The 21,343-nt window shown below is 40.8% G+C and overlaps 1 protein-coding gene across 2 annotated transcripts in view; it reads right to left on the minus strand.

Annotated features, from left to right (window-relative positions):
* LOC119776449 (NT-3 growth factor receptor-like) overlaps positions 1-21,343 on the minus strand; it is a 61,216-nt gene that overhangs the window by 37,588 nt on the left and 2,285 nt on the right. For both annotated transcript variants that reach the window (XM_038274845.1, XM_038274844.1), the window contains exons 2-3: positions 7,286-7,360; positions 2,649-2,720 (exon numbers count right to left, since the gene is read on the minus strand). In XM_038274845.1, coding sequence (XP_038130773.1) covers positions 2,649-2,720; positions 7,286-7,360 — 147 coding nt within the window. The remainder of the gene's footprint in view (positions 1-2,648; positions 2,721-7,285; positions 7,361-21,343) is intronic.

Raw genomic sequence — 21,343 nt, forward strand, 5'->3', positions numbered from 1 at the left:
AGCGACGGATTCCAAACAAGAGGTTTGGATCCAGCCCCTTTGAGAACTCTCTCTGAGTAAGGAAGTCATCTTCACCACGACCCGTTCAAGTACCACAGGAAAACTGAGTTGCAACCAGCGGCTGCATCATTCCACTTCGTCCGAGTTCTGGGTAAACCCTGTTCCGCCCTCCACCGAATCAGACAAACTCTGGAAGACCAACACACAGACTGGAGTCTACGTGTCTCTTCTTCTCTGGAAACGTGAGTGGCATCAAATCCTTTCCTTCAAGATTAACAACTCCAATTTCTCACTGAGCCTGAACCTAACAGTCTGTCTTCCCCTCGCCTTCCAGTTTCCGGCTGAGCAGAGTTTGGAGGAACTCTGCACCGAACTCAAAATACTCTTCAATAAAACCCATTGAACTTTTACTCTGTTTCTCTCTGTTTGGCTTTACTGCATGTGGGTCCGAGCCTTAGATAAAATCATGACAAAATAAACGCAAACTTATTAGTTTTAGGTATAGATAATGATCCAGTGATTATTTCTTGCTGATCGGACTTTTCCTTTAAAAATAAAAAACTAAACTGTTACCATCAGGATAAATGCCTCCTAGGTAAAAAATTTCAGCTTTGGACCCCATTGACCTCCTGCTGGAACAATACATGACAGCAACAGAATAAAAAAAATGAAGAAGCCCTTCTACTTAAAGAACTTAAAGAAATGCTGACGCTGCAGGAAAAGGAATCCTGGAAGTCCAAAGGAACAGCAGAGAGATGGATAGATGGAGGTTCTTCAGGCAGCTGACCTTCCCAACATCCAAGCTGCTGTGTCCTTTGTCCTCAGCATCCCATCTTCCACTGGTTTCGTAGGGAGGATTTTCTCCTTACTGAAGAAGAAATGGCCTGATGTTCGGAACATATGATCCACTGAATGAATTAAAGGAATAGTACACCCAAAACATGATTAGCTTTCATTTTCTACTCACCCCCATGCTGAACAACACTCTGGAGTACTTTTTTGATATCTCAAATGCATCTGGAGATCTGGGAGGCTTCTTGCTGTCTGCTGACATTCAAATAATGGAGGTCTTTGGTGCCCGAGGCAGAAAGGTCCATAAAAGTCCACAAAAAACGTGTCAATATTCCTCCATACTGCTCGTCCAATGTATTCCAAGTGTCCTGAGTGGGTAGCATCCATAATTTACTCGAAACTAAGTCATTTAGAATGTTTTTAGAGCATAAACAGTAGTGTATAGGATTTCCTAAAAGCGCGCGCCTGCGCGTTCATGACGCTACGGAAGCCGGCAGACCAAACCAGATGAAAGTGCGCATTCAGCGTCTGCTCTGCCGATAATGCAAGCGTAGAAGAAGAAATGTGCTGTTTACCTGTGCAAAGAAAGAAACAACGAAAGAAAAATGTCTGAGGAATTCAGTGTTGAGGAAGAGCATGAGTTCTTTGCCGAGCTGAATGCGCTGGTTTGGTCTGCCGCGGTTTCCGTAGACTCGTGAACGCCCTTTTAGGAAATCCTATACACTACTGTTTATGCTCTAAAAACATTCTAAATGACTTAGTTTCGAGTAAATTATGGACGCTACCCACTCAGGACACTTGGAATACATTGGACGAGCAGTATGGAGGAATATTGACACGTTTTTTGTGGACTTTTATGGACCTTTCTGTCTCGGGCACCATAGACCTCCATTATTTGAATGTCAGCAGACAGCAAGAAGCCTCCCAGATCTCCAGATGCATTTGAGATATCAAAAAAGTACTCCAGAGTGTTGTTCAGCATGGGGGTGAGTAGAAAATGAAGGCTAATCATGTTTGGGTGTACTATTCCTTTAAAGCTGAGCTCATTGACAGCTTCAATTATGAACCGTCTTGATCAGAGTTTTACTCTGCAGCACTCAAAGACAAACAACTTCTCACTGCTGCAAGAGCTCAGAGGAAATACAAGTGGAAAAATTCGGCTATCGCCACCTTATGTGGCATTGAGCTAATGATTTTCTTGTTCTGTTTTATAACTGTAGCCTACAGTCATTGCATTTAAGGCACAAATATGTTTACAAGTTTGCACAAGTTCGCTATTGCACCAAAAATGAGCACTGTTTATTTTATTATCAGGACAGGCTTGTGTTTAAGATACTTATTTTATTCAGCAAAGTTTGTTATTTTGGATTAAAGTAAATTGCTGGATAACAACTTGTTTTCCATGTGTTCATGCGGCTCACAGATATGCATCTAATTCAATGCAGATTTAAGTCAAATAGTTAAATAAATAATAATTTCGTACACAAAGGGGGGGCAGAAAAAAAAAATCACCTCGCCAGGAGGGGTAAAGGCAATCAGGTCAGCTGGGACGTACAGCAGGTGACCCTTTTTTTTTCAGGGAGTTGGCAACCATAGGGTTAAGATTGACAGTAACTTCTTCCTGGTAGTTGTGGTGATATTTATGGGATGAATCATTTGATGCCTGATGATGTTAATGTTTAGGACCTCCTGCCAGTAGGACAACCTTAGTCATGCTCCATGTTTTTCCAGGCAGGACTGTCTGCATGTTTTAAACCTCATAGTTCTGGGTGTAATAGAAGAAAATACAAACGTTCCTGGCACAGAAAAAAAGTTAGTTTTACTCCAAGGCTTCAGATGCCAATGTGTGGACTCACATGTAGCGCAGGCTGGGGTTTCTGGAGAAAGCCTGTGGATGGAGGGTTTGCAGGCCGCTCCGGGTTATGGTTCTTTTAGAAACACATTCAGAGAAAGAAGAACAGAAAACATCAGTACAGAAGACAGAGAGAGTTAACTGCAGAGTAGGAAAAGCATTTGATGAAAATGTTGAAGAGATTCTGTCAGAGGGAGGCAGTAGGTTCGTGCAGCACAGACGAGATGGATCACAGCAGATTCTAAAACAAGAACATTTTAATGCGACACTACAACAGATATAACTTGTGCAATGTATATTTTGCAATTTACCGTTTGATACCCTGTGCAATAACTTTATATTTGATGCGCAGTGCAATAAATATATAAATATATATATATATATATATATATATATATATATATCCATCCATATAAATACCTGTTTAAACACCCTGTGCAATAACCCTGTAAAATAATCCTACTATTCAAAAAACATAAAATAAAATAAAAAAGCTGTCATATGTGGACACGCTGTATATCCTGTATATATCCCATGCACCTTTTTCTTTATTTGGCACCTTCCTCTTGACTATTTGAGCCGATGTAAGGAGTATTTCTCCACTGTGAGGCAATCAATCAATCAATTTATATATCAAGTTTTTAAAAAGTTGGCCAAAAAAACATTAAAATTTTTCTTTGTCTTTTAACTGGAACTCTAAAAGTGTAAAATCCCTGGCTTTACGTTAAGAAGAAAACAAAGCACTTCGCACAAATGGAGCACAAACAGTATCTGCAAAGTATTTTGCAGATTTCCCACATCAATATTTTCTATCAAGCCAATAACTTTTCATTTAAGTGATTATTACATTTATACTGCTGTTAAAATGACCGAATGCTTCATGTGGATATATTTATATAAGTATGTAGCCAATATTTGCCACTGAAAACATACACTCACAGGCCACTTTATTAGGTACACCTGTCCAACTGCTCGTTAACACTTAATTTCTAAGCAGCCAATCACATAGCGGCAACTCAGTGCATTTAGGCATGCAGACATGGTCAAGACAATCTCCTGCAGTTCAAACCGAGCATCAGTATGGGGAAGTAAGGTGATTGGAGTGACTTTGAACGTGGCATGATTGTTGGTACCAAAATGGCTGGTCTGAGTATTTCAGAAACTGCTGATCTACTGGGATTTTCACGCACAACCATCTCTAGGGTTTACAGAGAATGGTCCGAAAAAGAAAAAACATCCAGTGAGCGGCAGTTCTGTGGGCGGAAATGCCTTGTTGATGCCAGAGGTCAGAGGAGAATGGCCAGACTGGTTCGAGCTGATAGAAGGGCAACAGTGGCTACGTTTACATGGACACAACTAATCGGATTGAAGGCCTGATCAGATCAAAAATGTTTCATGTAAACATGTCAGACTGAAGATTCTAATCCGATTCGGTCCGATCGGATCTAAATTTAATTCCGAAAGAGAGAGGTGGTTTTTGCCGATCGCCATTCCGATTGGCGTCCATGTAAACACCCATTCGGATCTTAAGAGTAAAATAATCTTCACTGCGCATGTGTGCGACGTCAGCGTGACGTTTTTCCGCCTTGTCAACAACAGGAAACCACCGGTCACTCTCGCTCTTGTTCAGAACAACATGGCGGGAGGAGTCTAGGAACGCCGACTTATACACTCAAGTTCATTTAAAGCTGCAGGAAGCAGGAATTTATCCTCCTCCTCTGCCTCTTCTTCCTCTCCACAGCCCACTCGCTCTCCCACCCCGGTTCAATCGCTCATTCTCTACATTTTCTCTCGGACATTTCGCTGCCAAGCGCTTTTTTCCTCCTCTCTCCTTTTTTCTTTCCGCTCGCTCCGAGCGCATCGTTTGTCAGGCCTCCCAAAAACCAGACGCAGACAGAACTGCCAAGTTTGGCAGGAAGTTCTGCGCATGCTTAAAAGATTTAATCTGATCCAACGCTTGGTACATGTATACACACGTCATGATCGGATCATTTCATTTAGTGTCCATGTAAACGGAGATTTTGAATTTCCGATCAACCAAGGTTTGGATCGGATCGGGGAAATTTTGCGCATGTAAACGTAGCTAGTGACTCAAATAACAACCCGTTACAACCAAGGTGGGCAGAAGAGCATCTCTGACGTCGAACTTTGAGGCAGATGGGCTACAGCAGCAGAAGACCACACCGGGTGCCACTCCTTTCAGCTAAGAACAGGAAACTGAGGCTACAATTTGCACAAGCTCATCGAAATTGGACAATAGAAGATTGGAAAAACGTTGCCTGGTCTGATGAGTCTCGATTTCTGCTGCGACATTCGGATGGTAGGGTCAGAATTTGGCGTCTACAACATGAAAGCATGGATCCATCCTGCCTTGTATCAACGGTTCAGGCTGGTGGTGGTGGTGTCATGGTGTGGGGAATATTTTCTTGGCACTCTTTGGGCCCCTTGGTACCAATTGAGCATCATTGCAACGCCACAGCCTACCTGAGTATTGTTGCTGACCATGTCCATCCCTTTATGACCACAATGTACCCAACTTCTGATGGCTACTTTCAGCAGGATAATGCGCCATGTCATAAAGCTGGAATCATCTCAGACTGGTTTCTTGAACATGACAATGAGTTCACTGTACTCAAATGGCCTCCACAGTCACCAGATCTCAATCCAATAGAGCATCTTTGGGATGTGGTGGAACGGGAGATTCGCCTCATGGATGTGCAGCCGACAAATCTGCGGCAACTGTGTGATGCCATCATGTCAATATGAACCAAACTCCCTGAGGAATGCTTCCAGCACCTTGTTGAATCTATGCCACGAAGAATTGAGGCAGTTCTGAAGGCAAAAGGGGGTCCAACCCGTTACTAGCATGGGGTACCTAATAAAGTGGCCGGTGAGTGTATACTGTGATGCATAATACTGAAGCAGTAGGTGCCTCAGTCCAGCTAATGACCTCATCCTGTAACGATCTTGATTCTGTTGGTGTGCCTGGATTCTATTGGTGTGCCTGGATTCATTTAGGTTTCTTAGGTTTTTCTTTGTCTGTCCTCTGTTGCCCCCTTGTGTTTCTTTTCCCTTGGCTTCCTCATCAGCTCTAGTCACACCTGCTCCTTATCAGCTCTTAGTCCTGCCTTTGTTCAGGCAGCCATAAATGCACTCCCTCTGCAGTCCCTCTTTGCTGGTTCCTCGTCTTATTTCATCCTACCCTGGCTCCTCATGACTGTTTCCCCTGATGACTCCATGGTCCTGGTTAGTGTTCAATTCTTATGTTGTTGTTTTTTTTTCTGTCATGATTTGGTTTTAAGGTTTTTGTGAGGACCCAAAAGCAGAAGCTGAGAGGCAGGGGTGAGATCTTTGAAGGTTTAATGAAAAATCTGGCAGCAAAAACAGGAATCCAAAAATCCAACTTAAAAATGTAAATCAAAACAGAAATCCAAAAAACAAACAAACATAAGAATTGAACACTAACCAGGACCATGGAGACATCAGGGGAAACAGTCACGAGGAGCCAGGGTAGGATGAACGATGAGGAACCAGCAAAGAGGGACTGCAGAGGGAGTGCATTTATGGCTGCCTGAACAAAGGCAGGACTAATGAGCTGATAAGGAGCAGGTGTGACTAGAGCTGATGAGGAAGCCAAGGGAAAAGAACACACAAGGGGGCAACAGAGGACAGACAGAAAAACCTAAGAAACCTAAATGAATCCAGACACACCAATAAAGCTAGAGAACAAGGAAAAACCTGGATGAACTAGAAACTGAAAACTTAGAGGAAAAACAACAGAACCAAGATCGTTACACATCCTGACATGGAGTCAATATCATCTACCATTCTAAGATGCTTCTTTAATGACGCCTTTACCAGGTTCTAAATATGACAAAAATGAGATAAACCACACAACAAATTCATTTGATTGGGACCATCATTAAATATTCCATCCAAAACATATTTTACATGTAGAAACCTGCAGGCAAAATATGTTCGCTTTTATTATCCTGGTGCTTGCAGTTTGTAGCACACAACTGAAAAACACTAAGATCTACTTCCAGGCATGAGGCAGCTGCTGCTGGGGATTCCCAGTGACAGCGCACCGCTGGTATGTGGGAGTCTGAGCGGCTCCCACAGAGAAATAATCTTTGAAGGCAGGATGGTAATCTGGATGAACTGACTGCACAGACCATGTTTTCAGGAGGACTTTCTCACTTCAAAATAGATTCAAACTACTTTTTACCCACTGATCACAGCTAATATAGCAAAGCTGCTCTCTGGCATTGAACACAGGAGCAGCAGAAGCATCAGACGCATCCAGACACACTCAGTGATTCACAGTATCCACCTCCCTTTGTAGAAAAGGAGAGGCTCTGTTTCGAAGAAGATGGTGCTTATGTTGGCCCCGCCCCCAAAGGGCAGACATTGACGAGAATGCTTTTTAAAAATTATTCATCATTCATTGTTTCCCTTAAACCTCAAAGAAACAATCAAAAACCTTTCCCTGCCTTTATCATTGGATAACTATCATTAAATGATTTCTATCATGATAATCTTCGTCACACGCTCGTTTTTTGTAGTTTAGTATTTTATAATTGAATAGAAACAATGTGATGCTGCATGAGAAAACATAGGTACAAACACTTCAGTACTTACAGCCGCTGTAAGCCAGGGTAGAGCTTCATATCAACATCTGTAAGCGTTGTCAGACTGGTCCAGTTCTCAATATATCTGCAGACAAACAGCCACAAGATGTGATTTAGAGCCACAGTAAAAACCTGCCTCCTGAACTCCTAACCCTGCTGAGCTCCTAAACCCGCCAAGCTCCTAAGCTCCTAAACCCCCAAGCTTCTAACCCTGCCGAGCTCCTAAGCTCCTAAACCCCCCCTAGCTCCTAACCTCGCCAAGCTCCTACGCTCCTAAACCCCCCCTAGCTCCTAACCTTGCCGAGCTCCTAAGCTCCTAACCCCCCCGAGCTCCTAACCTTGCCGAGCTCCTAAGCTCCTAAACCCCCCCTAGCTCCTAACCTCGCCAAGCTCCTACGCTCCTAAACCCCCCCTAGCTCCTAACCTCGCCAAGCTCCTACGCTCCTAAACCCCCCCTAGCTCCTAACCTCGCCAAGCTCCTACGCTCCTAAACCCCCCCTAGCTCCTAACCTCGCAGAGCTCCTAAGCTCCTAACCCCCCCAAGCTCCTAACCTTGCCGAGCTCCTAAGCTCCTAAACCCCCCTAGCTCCTAACCCCGCCGAGCTCCTAAGCTCCTAAACCCCCCAGAGCTTCTAACCCCGCCGAGCTCCTAAGCTCCTAAACCCCCCAGAGCTTCTAACCCCGCCGAGCTCCTAAGCTCCTAAACCCCCCCGAGCTTCTAACCCTGCCGAGCTCCTAAGCTCCTGAACCCCCCCTAGCTCCTAACCTCGCCGAGCTCCTAAGCTCCTAAACCCCCCCTAGCTCCTTACCCCGCCGAGCTCCTAAGCTCCTAAACCCTGCCGAGCTCCTAAGCTCCTAAACCCCCCTAGCTCCTAACCTCGCCGAGCTCCTAAGCTCCTAAACCCCCCTAGCTCCTAACCCCGCCGAGCTCCTAAGCTCCTAAACCCCCCAGAGCTTCTAACCCCGCCGAGCTCCTAAGCTCCTAAACCCCCCAGAGCTTCTAACCCCGCCGAGCTCCTAAGCTCCTAAACCCCCCCGAGCTTCTAACGCTGCCGAGCTCCTAAGCTCCTAAACCCCCTCTAGCTCCTAAGCTCCTAAACCCCCCCTAGCTCCTAACCTCGTCAAGCTCCTAAGCTCCTAAACCCCCTCTAGCTCCTAAGCTCCTAAACCCCCCCAGCTCCTAACCTTGCCGAGCTCCTAAGCTCCTAAACCCCCCCTAGCTCCTTACCCCGCCGAGCTCCTAAGCTCCTAAACCCCCCCGAGCTTCTAACCCTGCCGAGCTCCTAAGCTCCTAAACCCCCTCTAGCTCCTAAGCTCCTAAACCCCCCCTAGCTCCTAACCTCGCCGAGCTCCTAAGCTCCTAAAGTCCCCCTAACTCCTAACCTCGCCAAGCTCCTAAGCTCCTAACCCCCCCGAGCTTCTAACCCTGCCGAGCTCCTAAGCTCCTAAACCCCCTCTAGCTCCTAAGCTCCTAAACCCCCCCTAGCTCCTAACCTCGTCAAGCTCCTAAGCTCCTAAACCCCCTCTAGCTCCTAACCTTGCCGAGCTCCTAAGCTCCTAAACCCCCCCTAGCTCCTTACCCCGCCGAGCTCCTAAGCTCCTAAACCCTGCCGAGCTCCTAAGCTCCTAAACCCCCCCTAGCTCCTAACCTCGCCGAGCTCCTAAGCTCCTAAACCCCCCCGAGCTTCTAACCTCGCCAAGCTCCTAAGCTCCTAACCCCCCCCTAGCACTAACCTTGCCGAGCTCCTAAGCTCCTAACCCCCCCGTGCTACTAACCCTGCCGAGCTCCTAAACTCCTCAACCCCCTCTAGCTCCTACGCTCCTAAACCCCCCCTAGCTCCTAACCTTGCCGAGCTCCTAAGCTCCTAAACCCCCCTAGCTCCTACGCTCCTAAACCCCCCTAGCTCCTACGCTCCTAAACCCCCCTAGCTCCTAACCCCGCCGAGCTCCTAAGCTCCTAACCCCCCCCTAGCACTAACCTTGCCGAGCTCCTAAGCTCCTAAAGCCCCCCTAGCTTTTAACCCTGCCGAGCTTCTAAGCTCCTAACCCCCCCTGAGCTCCTAACCCTATCTCTAAGGGGCACTGGCCACCCCTGCAGTGGAAGCTCTTTTCAGTTGCTGGTGTTTTTAGGATTTTCACAACAAAGACTGATGTAAAGAAAATACTTTTTTTTTTTTATCAGTGTATTTGATCTTAATTTGAGAACCTTAATGAGATGGTTTGCCAATGGAATGAAGGGTTTTATGCATATGATAGGATTAGATAGGATAGTTAGATATTATGCTCTGAAAATGAGATAATAGTTTTCGTTTTTCATTTTAAATGTAAATCATTCTATTCCAATGGGAAATTATTTTACTTACTGGCTCAAAACAAGGGAAAATATACTAATTTTGAGAAAATAATTATCTGTCAGTCATGATCCAGATTTAATGACCAAAGGAAATATAGGAACATAGATGGATCATAGTCAACAGACCTCTTTCTTTAAAATGTCAGAATTAAGATCAATAAATTAAAGCTTCGAACTCAAAACTATTCAAGACATTTTGAATTGAAAGCTTCCTGGATGGAAGTGAGACGTCTTCAAACCTGGAAACAAAGCCCAGTGGATTGGTTTTAACTTTTTTGGAATGACATTCTATGAATTGTGTTCACTGAATACATTAGTGAACGGATCAGCTTTGAAGTAACGAACGTGAACTAGAGCGATGTTCACTCTGGACTATTGAGCGACACTCTCTGCTCACGTTGGCATTCAAATGATAACTCTTTTCATTGGATAACATCAGGTTTTACCGCCCTTATAACGGCAAACAGCCTAGACTCAGTGATCGCAACAAAAATTATTTTGATTTTCTTATCTTTTTTAATGCTAGATTCATTAAATCACTGCAAACTTATTAGTTTTAAGTATAAATAATGATCCATTGATTATTCCTTGCTGACCTGACTTTTCCTTTGAGTACTGCAACCTAAAGGAATTTAGAGTAAAAGGATGTGTCTTATTCTCATTTATTGTTAGTTGATAAAAAAAGAAAAAGACTCAGAACTTATTTCTTTTTGAAACTGTGATTACTTTAAGCACGACCTAAGCAGTGTTTTTGCAGAGTACATGTGCTCATTTCAGCACAAAACTAAACCAGGTTAATAAGCTCTGCTAAGTCTGAGTGAGAAAAACAAAGCAGCAGTTGGTTTTGTTTTCAGGTTCATTCCTCTCATTAAGAAGAACCCAACCCTAAAAATCTGCCTAGTTCCAGTCAGCCCTGCAGGCCTTAAGCACCGACAACATTAAACAGCATTCTGATTGATCTGGAATCTATAGGTCTGTGCATAACTGAAATACTTGGGCGTGATTAATGCATTAAAGATAAGACATATTGATTTTTTTCTTCGTTTTTATAATAGATTGCATTTTAAGTTTGACATTAGCAAAAGATTGATCCACAGTTATTGACGTGCTGTCATAATGTGTTTGCTTAAAAGCTCAGTTAGAAACACATTAACAGAAGGGCTTAACCAAGGCGGATTTAGGAAATGTGGGGCCCTGGGCAAAGACAGGCAGGGGTCCCTCTGAACTGAGAAGACAACACATAAAACAGACCCATTCTACAGATAGAGAAATGATAATAGAATAGACATCCATTATCTGTTCTAGGTTTTGTCCCTCTCCTCTTGTCTTGTTTCTTCTTGTTTTCCTCTCTATGTTTTGTACTTAGCTGACTTTTCATGCTGTCTCTAAAGGAATGAAAGATTTTTTCAAAGCACTAAGCTCACTTAGCTGATTGCTCCTTCCTGTGTTTCCAAAAAGGCCAAAGTAAATAACCCAGGCCTTCTTTTCACTGTAGACAAGCCATGATCTGCTTCTCTGTTCTCCATTTTTCATTTGGATGAAATAATAGCTGCATGAATCATGACAGCAGACAAGATAGAGGAGAGCAGGAGGCGGGGTTACCAATCTACTTGCTCTGGAGAGCAGAGTTCGCTGCTTTTAGATGTTGTCTCCAAAGTCTCCAGTAGCAGAAAAAAGTCGCTAGATTTGGCGCTAGCCGCTTTTTAGCAATCAAAGTGGTAGAGGGGTCTGAAAAGTGGCTAAATATAGCGACTAAAGAGCTAAGTTAGCAACACTGCTCTTTGCATCGTTTGTTTTCAAGTGGTTTACTGCTGTCTGTTTGGACCTTTCTGAACATGAGCAGCAAATGGACTGATCCAATATGGTGGACACTGAAGGGGGGGTGGGAGCTCAGCTTAACATATGCATTTGTGTACAGACTCATTTAACAAAAAGCCTCCTGCTCAACGGGGGCCAATATATAACTTCAAGAACAAGGTTTTTAAACAACAAACATTGCAGCATTCAGAAGATGAAAATGAGCCCAAGCTGAGGCGAACCGGGGCTCAGCTCATAGACAAGCCTTCGTTTAATACTGGAGCAAAACCAGAACCACAATGAATTCAATTCAAGGTGTTACTGTATTTATAAGAAGCGTATTAAGCCATACGTCTGGATTAAATGTAATTTATAGGCTCCGAATGAATCTAGAAATCACAGCAGACTGTATGGGATGTGTCTAAGATAAGGTAGAGAGTGGGAGAAGATCAGCTGGAAAACAGGCAATCAATGTGAAGGGAAAGCAGAAAACAGGACTCAGTCGGATCTTTATCATTTAGAAAACATGATAAGAACTCAGACTGACTGCATTTAAAGAAGCAGGAGGATGTAGAAACTGATCAGCTCCTAAACATCTGTTAGGAATCAACATTTTCCAGAATCAAAAACATCTAGGAGTGGAGCAACATAAACGTATGAATTTTACTGAAAAAATGTTTACTACAGTATGTTACAGGAATAATAAATTATAATAAGTCCAACAGATATACATATTTACGTCTGGTTACCATGCCAACTGTTAGGGGAAAAAAGTATTAAAATATGCAATCCAGTTAAATGAAAGTGATTTATGGTAATCCACTTTAATTTATCTTTGCAAAGACGAGAACAGGACAATCATAACAGTCCTTAGAGCCCTGTTCTGGTCTAGAAAAGGTTTTTCTCACTAACTTAAAGAGCTGTGAAGGTCGCTACAAACAGTTAATCCAAGCAAGTTACAGACAGATGAAAAAAACAGTAACATTTTGTCAACATTTGTTTGGAGGGTGAGATTGCTCGAGGACCCAGGATGAGTGAGGCTGAGAGTTCTTGTTGGTTTAACAAGGAGAAACTGAGGTAAACACCCATAAACCCAAAATACAGAGAACCAGAAAGCATCAGGAAAAACTCATGTGGGGAACCAAAGACAAGGAACTAACCACAACAAGGAACCAGCAAACAGTGACTGAACATGAGGCATATAAATGAGAGACTGAACAAAGACCAGGCTAATTAGCAGATTGGGAGCAGGTGTCGACAGAAGAGTCTAGAAGGGAGTGAGGAGAAGGAGACTGACACAAGAGGGCAGCAGAGTCAAAGGAAACCAATAAACTAGAAAACACAGAAAGACATGAATCTAAGTATAACTGAAAACTCAAAAAAGAAAACTTAAACAGAACCAAAACGTGCTGAGTCATGACACATTTTCAATAAAACTTGAGTCTAAACACATCTGACCTATGCAGGCACGCAACAGCCTGAGTGAATGCTTTAGAAAGTAAGGAAATGAAAATCAGCTCTTGTAAATCATTATTTTTCTGCCCACAGTAACATTGACCTAAAGAATTCTGCTTCAATACGAATAGTAGGAAGAAGTCAGATGAGAAGGAGTTCAGGTGTTAAAGTACTTCCCTGAAACGGCTTCTTCTGACAAAAGGAAAAAATTATGTCTGTTTTTTTCTCTGTCACTTTAAAAAAAAATTTTGACTTCTAATTATGACAAAGCAATAACCAAGCACTAAATACTGAATCGATATCTAATCCAGCTATGAGTTTCCTAAGAATACCCAGTTCTAATGCTCACATAGACCTATTCAGAGCTGGGCCCGGTACCAGGCCCATCTGACACCTGCTCATTGTTACCTATATATAGAAATGGCCCAAACACAGTCACACGGTGTTTCATCCACAGTGTGGATTCACAATATAATCGGCCCCCTATTGGTATCAGCCTGTTTCGGCCTTAAAACTGAATATCGGACCTCGGCCACCCCACCGATATTTAACCCGATATTTGATCAGCTTCTGAGTTTCTAAAGTCTAAAAAAATAAAAAATACTATTTCTTCTTCTTCCTCAAAAACTTATTTTTTACAGACTTAAAAACTTCTAAAGACGAGGGAAAATATATTGATACATTAAAATATCACAATATCTTCATATGCTGATATATTGCCATTTAAAAACACCATATCAATCTCTTTGATGTCCATTTACACTTTGACTAATGAAATATTGCTATATGTCATCGTTATGCTACGAAATCCCCCGAAAATTCAAGAAATTTTGCCATATTTTTATATGTTGATATATTGACGCGGTATCGATCTATTTTACTAACAAAATCTCACAAGAATTTGCAAAATATCATGAGAGTTTGTAACAGAACGATGAAGTTTCACGAGATTTTGAAAGTAAAATAGATCGATACCGCGTTTTTAAAAATGAATTTGATATCAGCATATGAAAATATATTTGAGTATATTATTTTTCAAAGTGTCAGAAATTGATAATAAAACTGCTATTTTCAATGACTACTTATTTTTGTCCAGCTTTAACATCAGTATCGATATCGGTTATCGGCTACATGAGTTTTAAAATATCGGCATATCGGATATCGGCCAAAATCCCAATATCGTGCATCCCTAATCCACACGCCTTTCAAATGGGACTTTAAAACTTCTAAAACACGTTTCAAAATACTTTTTTCACAAGTACTTTTTGTTTTGTAGCTGTTTAAACAAATAAAGTGAGATTTAAAATTCCACCTGACATGTGTGACTCTGCGGGAGTAATGCAACAGCAGGTGTTGATTTTTAGCCTCGCCGCCTTAAGGCCGCCATCATTTGAAACTAGAGGCTCAGGCTCTGTTCGAATTAATGGGCTGCTTCCTCAGAAGGCCAGATTCGAAGGACGATTACGTCATAGTGCGGCGCCGAGGTCTGGTCGGATTCCAAGACTCCTCGTTATGCGGCCGACAAATGTATCAGATGTATCCTATCTATCCTATGATTTCCCAGGATTCATTGCGAGCAAGCTGGCAGCTCCGTGATCAGAGGAAAAAGTAAAATGATGCCAACCAGTGGCAAGTGGTGACTTTAACACCTTTGGACCTAAGAAATATTTACAGCGGTTAGAACTGCTTATTGTGCTAAACCATTAAAATGAAGAGTATAGAAATAGTTTATAGATGTCTACATATGCAGCTGGTTTCACCTAATTATTTTATTGATATGTTTGGCTCTTATTAACTCCTTCAAAGACCTTCACAGCTCTTTAAAGTAGTAAGAAAAGCCTGGGTTGGTCCAAAGAAAAATATCAGTTAAAGAAAATAATACAAAACAAACAGATCCAGATTTTATGAGGAAATATATTTCCTTATAATATCTGTGATTCTTGTAACACTGAAAGAAATGAAAAGTCCATGTCTTTTGCTCAACTTAACATTTGATGTTGTTCCAACTTCAAAAATGTATTTTAGGTTTGAAACCAATAATTTTAGTTTACCTGGGATTAAAAATCAACTGAAACAATTTGTTTCCAGGTATTTATCTTCTTCGAATCAAAGGTAATAGTGTCACCACACTGAAAAAAAATACTTTGGAGCCACTTAAAAAAAAAAATTCTGTAATTTAAAACACTTAAATTTATTTTTCTAAAATTAAATTTCTGAGATGGTTGAAAGTATAATTTCAGTATTTTTTTTTTTTAGTAATGTTTTTTTTTACCTTCAGACAATAAGAATCAGAATCTGAAATACTTTAGTAATCCCAGAGGATTTGTTACACGATCCAGTTGCAGTTTTATATACATATATATATATATATATATATATATATATATATATATATATATATATATATATATATATATATATATATATATATATATATATATATATATATATATATATATACATATCCAACTACACAAGATAATAAAGATAAAAATAGAAATAAAAAAGATAAAATATATACACATATAGCTCTTCTGTATATATATATGTATGTATATATATGCATATGTAAAACAAAGAAATAATCTACATTTATACATAGAAAAACTATTATTTATAACCAGGTTTTTGCATGGTTATAGCTTAATTTTTCAAATTAGAAAACAATAATTTTTACAATTACATATAAGTACAAATTAACAAATTTTTATTAAATTTACAAATTTTGATTAAAGGAGAGACAGAAAATACAAAAATCCTATATTATCCAACTATATTTATTGACCACAGACACAGGATTTATAATTTATGATGACGTAGAGCCGGTGTTCTGTCAGACCAGCATACCTACAGTCAATACGCATTAGCAAGACGTCAGATTAGCCTGTATCTCTTTAGTCATGTACAAAAAAAAAAAAAACAATAATTCAAGATTTAGAAAACACCAAAAAGTAAGTAGTTAAATTGTTTTTTTGTACACGACTAAAGGGAGACACACCTGTTGAGGTGATTTAAAGTCTATTTATCATGCAAACCTAAAGGGATAAACAGGTATTGACTATGGGTATGCTGGTCTGACCGGGTATGCTCATCTGACCATTAGATTTTAAAATAGTAAAAATCAATAGTATGTCATATTTTTCAAATTAAGGAACAGAAGCTGAAATGCTTCAGAGTTCGTAAATCATCTCCATATTATCTCAGAGTCATTCTACTTAATGATTACAATGCCTGACACTGAGCAGACTGCATTAGTTGGAACGACAGCCTCACTCATGGTGTTGCACCGCCGGCCACACTTATTTTGAATTAGTGGGTTAATGAGGTCTAATTCACCTGAGTTACAGCAATAAAAGGATAAACCCATAATGACACCATTAGCTTTGACTTGAACTACATATTTCACTGGAAACAATTTTTTTCAGTTGATTTTTTTTCCGTGAAGATGTATTTTTTATTCCAGGTAAACTAAAATTATTAGTTTAAAACCACGAATATGTTTAAAAAAATTTTTATTTGGAACAACATAAAAGTTTAAGTTGACCAAATGACATGGATTTTTCACTTCTTTCAGTCTTCTTTAGGTCTGTTCTGATAGCCAAAGATATCAGAGCATCTCTCAGTCACTCAGTTTATTGCCAGTTGCCGTAAGCCAGACCAGATCAGGAGTCACGCTTTGCCACCATCAATACGAGGCTATATATACAATTTATAGAAGCCTTCTATGCAATATATGACAATACAGAAGCAGCCCTTCAAAATGGCCCTTCCCAGTTGAACACCAGCCGAATGGCAGCCATCTTCCCTACAACTACCAGCAAAATTGAACCCCACATATTTCTTTACTCTGACTCCACCCTTTCACTGAATTACAGCGTCTGAACAGGAGATGGCGCTTTTCTCTAGATCTTAATGTCCATAAATCATGACAGAAAGAATATTTTAGTACAAAGATGACCAGCCAAGGGCCCATCAAGGAAAGTGGGGAAATTTTAAATTTCTACTACTGTACATGGCTGTGTCCGAACGTCTGCCCTAATCACTAAATAGGTCACTATGTAGGCCAACGAAATAATGATTACGCCGTTTTAGATGCATTTCCAAACATCTAGTAGATGAAAAAATAGAGGAGTCAAAATTTCACTCAATGCACCTTGAAAGGTAGTGATCATCCATGGTCACTAGAGGAGCAGATATATCCCAGATTGCTTTGCAGGAGCTCTCAGCATGGGATCTGTTGTCATAGCAGTGACAAATAACTAAGATGGCGCAGGCACTTGCGGGGAGGCGGAGTTACGTGACTAACGGGGAGCGAAAAATAGTCATCACCTGTCCGAATGGGCAGTTAACTGAGTGCACTATATTGTTCACTATCATCAAGACCTTAAAAGAGGCGGTTGAGGCAGAAAACCAGCACAAGGAGCCCACTCACCTCGTTTTATAATTTCACCCCCATGTTTTTGGTATTTTCAGCTACTTTCTTCACCTTTTGATAACAGATACCATACTTAATGACATGATGGGCCAGACTCTGCCTGTGGGCTTTCAGCTTGACACATTTGTCCTAGCCACTACCAGACCAATTAGATTTGCTGGACCAATTAGGAAAAAAATATAAACGGGGAGCTTTAATGACCATGATAGACCAGAGTAGGGCCTCCATTACTGCAGACAAAGCCCCAGTTGGTCTGTCTACCTCTGGTGTCTGGGAACGGGAACCCTGCTCCAGAAACGGACCCCCAAAGCCTCTTTTTCAGTTAAAGCCATGCTTTCAGATGCAAATAACCTAGTTACGTTTGCTTTTTGAAACTGTGCCGAGAACGGCTGAGTGTAAATGGTATGCCACTGAACTGGTCCGTTCCAGACACAACTGAACCGCGCTAAATCTAGTACTAGTTCATCAGTAGGGCTCGGCACGGTTCGTCTGTGGCTCGGTTCTCTGATAACAAAGAGCGCATGAGAAGACTGCCTCATCTCCCATTTATAGTCAGCTCACTCATTTTGCGGGTCTTGCAACGTGTCCGGCTTTGCAATTGACAGATCTCTCTACCTGTTCACAACACGAACTTACACGAACAATAAATGGCATCAAAAGGGCGCGGTGTGACCTAGGATGATGCCGAGACCAAGGCTCTCATTGAAATTTGGGCGGAGGACGTTATCTAGGCACATAAAGTAGTAGCCATTCAAAGTTTCCCCACTTTCCTTCATGGGTCCTTGGTAGGTCCTTGGCTGGTCCCCTAGGATTCCTTTTCAAACATCAATCTTTATACTAAAATATTCTTTCTGTCATGATTTCTGACCATCTCCTGGTCAGACCCTGTAATTTAGTGAAAGGGTGGAGTCAGAGTAAAGAAATATGCAAGAGGGGGTCACTGCAGCGGCTGGAAGTTGGAGGGGATTTTACTGCATGTAGGAGGGAAGATGGCTGCCATTTGGCTGCTGTTTGACTGGGAAGGGGCCATTTTTGATTGACTGCTACTGTAAGTTATTGAATGTTATGGTTGCTGCCATTTTGGTTTATGTAATTCCTGCCTTGAGAGCTGTAGTTTCATGGACTGCCGATAGGAGGCGGGGAGCAGTGCTAGCGTGATGTGTAAATGGACATAAGAACCAACTTCAGCACGGCTAACCGATCAAAGCTCAGTCCAAACTCGCCTCGGATCGGTTTCAGAAGGCTAGTGGAAATGGAGCATAAGTAGCCGAACCTCAACCAGTTTGCTTCTATGCTGTGAACTTTATTGTGTGAATTTCATCACATGCAGCTAGGGATGCACGATATAATCGGCCCCCTATCGGTATCAGCCTGTATCGGCCTTTAAACTGAATATCGGACATCGGCCACCCCACCGATATTTAACCCGATATTTGATCAGCTTCTGAGTTTCTAAAGTCTAAAAAAAATAAAAAATACTACTTCTTCTTCTTCCTCAAAAACTTCTTTTTTACAGACTTAAAAACTTCTAAAGACGAGGGAAAAAATATTGATACATTAAAATATCACAATATCTTCATATGCTGATATATTGCCATTTAAAAACACCATATCAATCTCTTTTACTAATGAAATATTGCTATATGTCATCGTTATGCTACGAAATCCCCCGAAAATTCAAGAAATTTTGCCATATTTTTATATGTTGATATATTGACGCGGTATCGATCTATTTTACTAACAAAATCTCACAAGAATTTGCAAAATATCACGAGAGTTTGTAACAGAACGATGAAATTTCACGAGATTTTGAAAGTAAAATAGATCGATACCGCGTTTTTAAAAAATCAATTTGATATCAGCATATGAAAATATATTTGAGTATATTATTTTTCAAAGTGTCAGAAACAGATAACAAAACTGCTATTTTCAATTATACTTATTTTTGTCCAGCTTTAACATCGGTATCGACATCGGTTATCGGCTACATGGGTTTTAAAATATCGGCATATCGGATATCGGCCAAAATCCCAATATCGTGCATCCCTACATGCAGCCCCAGTCCTCCTTACAACCCTGAGGGGATGCGTCCACCATGACAGCCGCCATGCTCAAACCTTTAAGGTATATTTCCACCCCCCAGAGGGGTTTTAGTGCCTGGGTGACACCTCCCTTTCCCCAACATGCAATAAATACATAGTTTCTAACATGTCACCATATCTCCCTCAGATTAACCTGAACCTCAGGTACAGGTTCGATGTGTCATGACATATTTTAAATAAAGGAGTTACAAACAACATTTAGTAACTATTACCTTATAAGGCAACCAGAGGTTAACACTGGGTGAGCTGATTATGTAGGTCTGGCTGCTTATTTAACTCCAAAGTTCAAGCAAACGGTTTTTGAAAGCTCTAAGAATGGAGTAGAACAGGAAATGTAAGTTTTTATGTTTTTTAGAAAAGTGGACATTTGACTCTTCTGCAAACTATGAACCTTAAAATACAGCAAACAACTCTGCTCCTTTATTGTTCCTCACAACCAATGCTTGTGGGGAGAGTTGAAATAATTGGAACCTGTAATTAAAGTGAGATTAACGTTTATCTGCAGATTACAGCTCCTGCTTCCCCCTAAAACAGAAGCGACCGGTCTGACTGCTCCTAGTCTCTCCTGCTGAAAGGGAAGCCTAACAGTCAGAGGATGCAGCCTCACTTTTACAGACAGTTTGTAGGTTCAGCATCAGCTGCCAGAGCTGAGAACATTTCACATCTCTTTGCTTAGTTATCAGTTATTAATTAAAAAAAAGCGTCACTATGAAATTAAGCAAATATCTCATAAACGCCTGATGTTTTACAGAAGAAATCTTTTTATTATAGCGGACAAGAGCAGCAGCAGTAAGTTTGACACATTTTTAATCTATAATTCATTACCGTTGTTCATTACGTGGATGAAATAAAATAACATGTTATGCGTCTTATGATTTATATTATCTATTCTAACACATCTAAAGTAATGAAACAGAGAAAAGTGAATTTCCAGTATAAGGAAACACGTCAAGATATTGAATTTATATTAGGTTTGAAATATAGTTCCTTATAATTACTGGATCTGTTTGTTTTGTAATATTTTCTTTAAAGGATATTTTTCTTTGGAACAACCTAGATTGAAGTTTATTGGATGATGCTTCACCATCAAACCAGATCACCAGATTTTCCGCAGTGAAAAGTGAGAGATTATTCACAAGCAAAGCTTTCTGGGGGGAGACTTAATAAGAGCCAAACATATCAATAAAATAATTAGGTGAAACCAGCTGCATATGTAGACATCTATAAACTATTTCTATACTCTTGGTTTTAATGGATTAGCATAATAAGCTGTTCTAACCGCTGTAAATATTTATTAGGTCCAAAGGTGTCAAAGTCCAGATAGATCTTCAGTTTACTTTAGTAGAAATGTTGGCTATCTATACTTTACTTTTTAGATACTTTTTTCCTTCTCCTCCTTTCATTTTTAAAATATTCTCGTTATTTTTGTTTCATTTAAGCTCATTTTCATTATGGCCTGTTGGTATTTATAAAAAATAAAAACCATCAAAATAATTTGTTTTATCCAGACAATTAATTTCTTTGTGGTTGGACTCGGTGCTGCCCCAACTTGTTGCTCACCACATAGTAAGGTAGTGCAATAAAGCTTCTGGCTTTAACATGTTTTCCTTCACTACTTTGACTTTTACACTTAAAGTAGTTTTAAAAATTGTACTTTTATGCTTTTACTGGAGTAAAAAGCTGAAGTTCATCATGTAAGTTTTTCAAAAGTGTTTTAAACAACAGGATTTTTCCTTTTTTGGAGTAATGGAGCCTAGTCAGAAGATCAACTGAAGAAACTCATTGCTCTCCTACATCCACCTGTGACTCAGCCAATCAGCTTTGAACCACACCTCCACGAAAGCCCCTCCTCCACCATCGTAGCTAAAGCTTCATCAGAGCGTCATTCCTTCCGGACTCTTACTGCGTTCCCTGTCTCATCTAAAG

Source organism: Cyprinodon tularosa, unplaced genomic scaffold, assembly GCF_016077235.1.
Source record: "Cyprinodon tularosa strain WSP-4 unplaced genomic scaffold, ASM1607723v1 ctg933, whole genome shotgun sequence".
Classification (NCBI taxonomy): domain Eukaryota; kingdom Metazoa; phylum Chordata; class Actinopteri; order Cyprinodontiformes; family Cyprinodontidae; genus Cyprinodon; species Cyprinodon tularosa.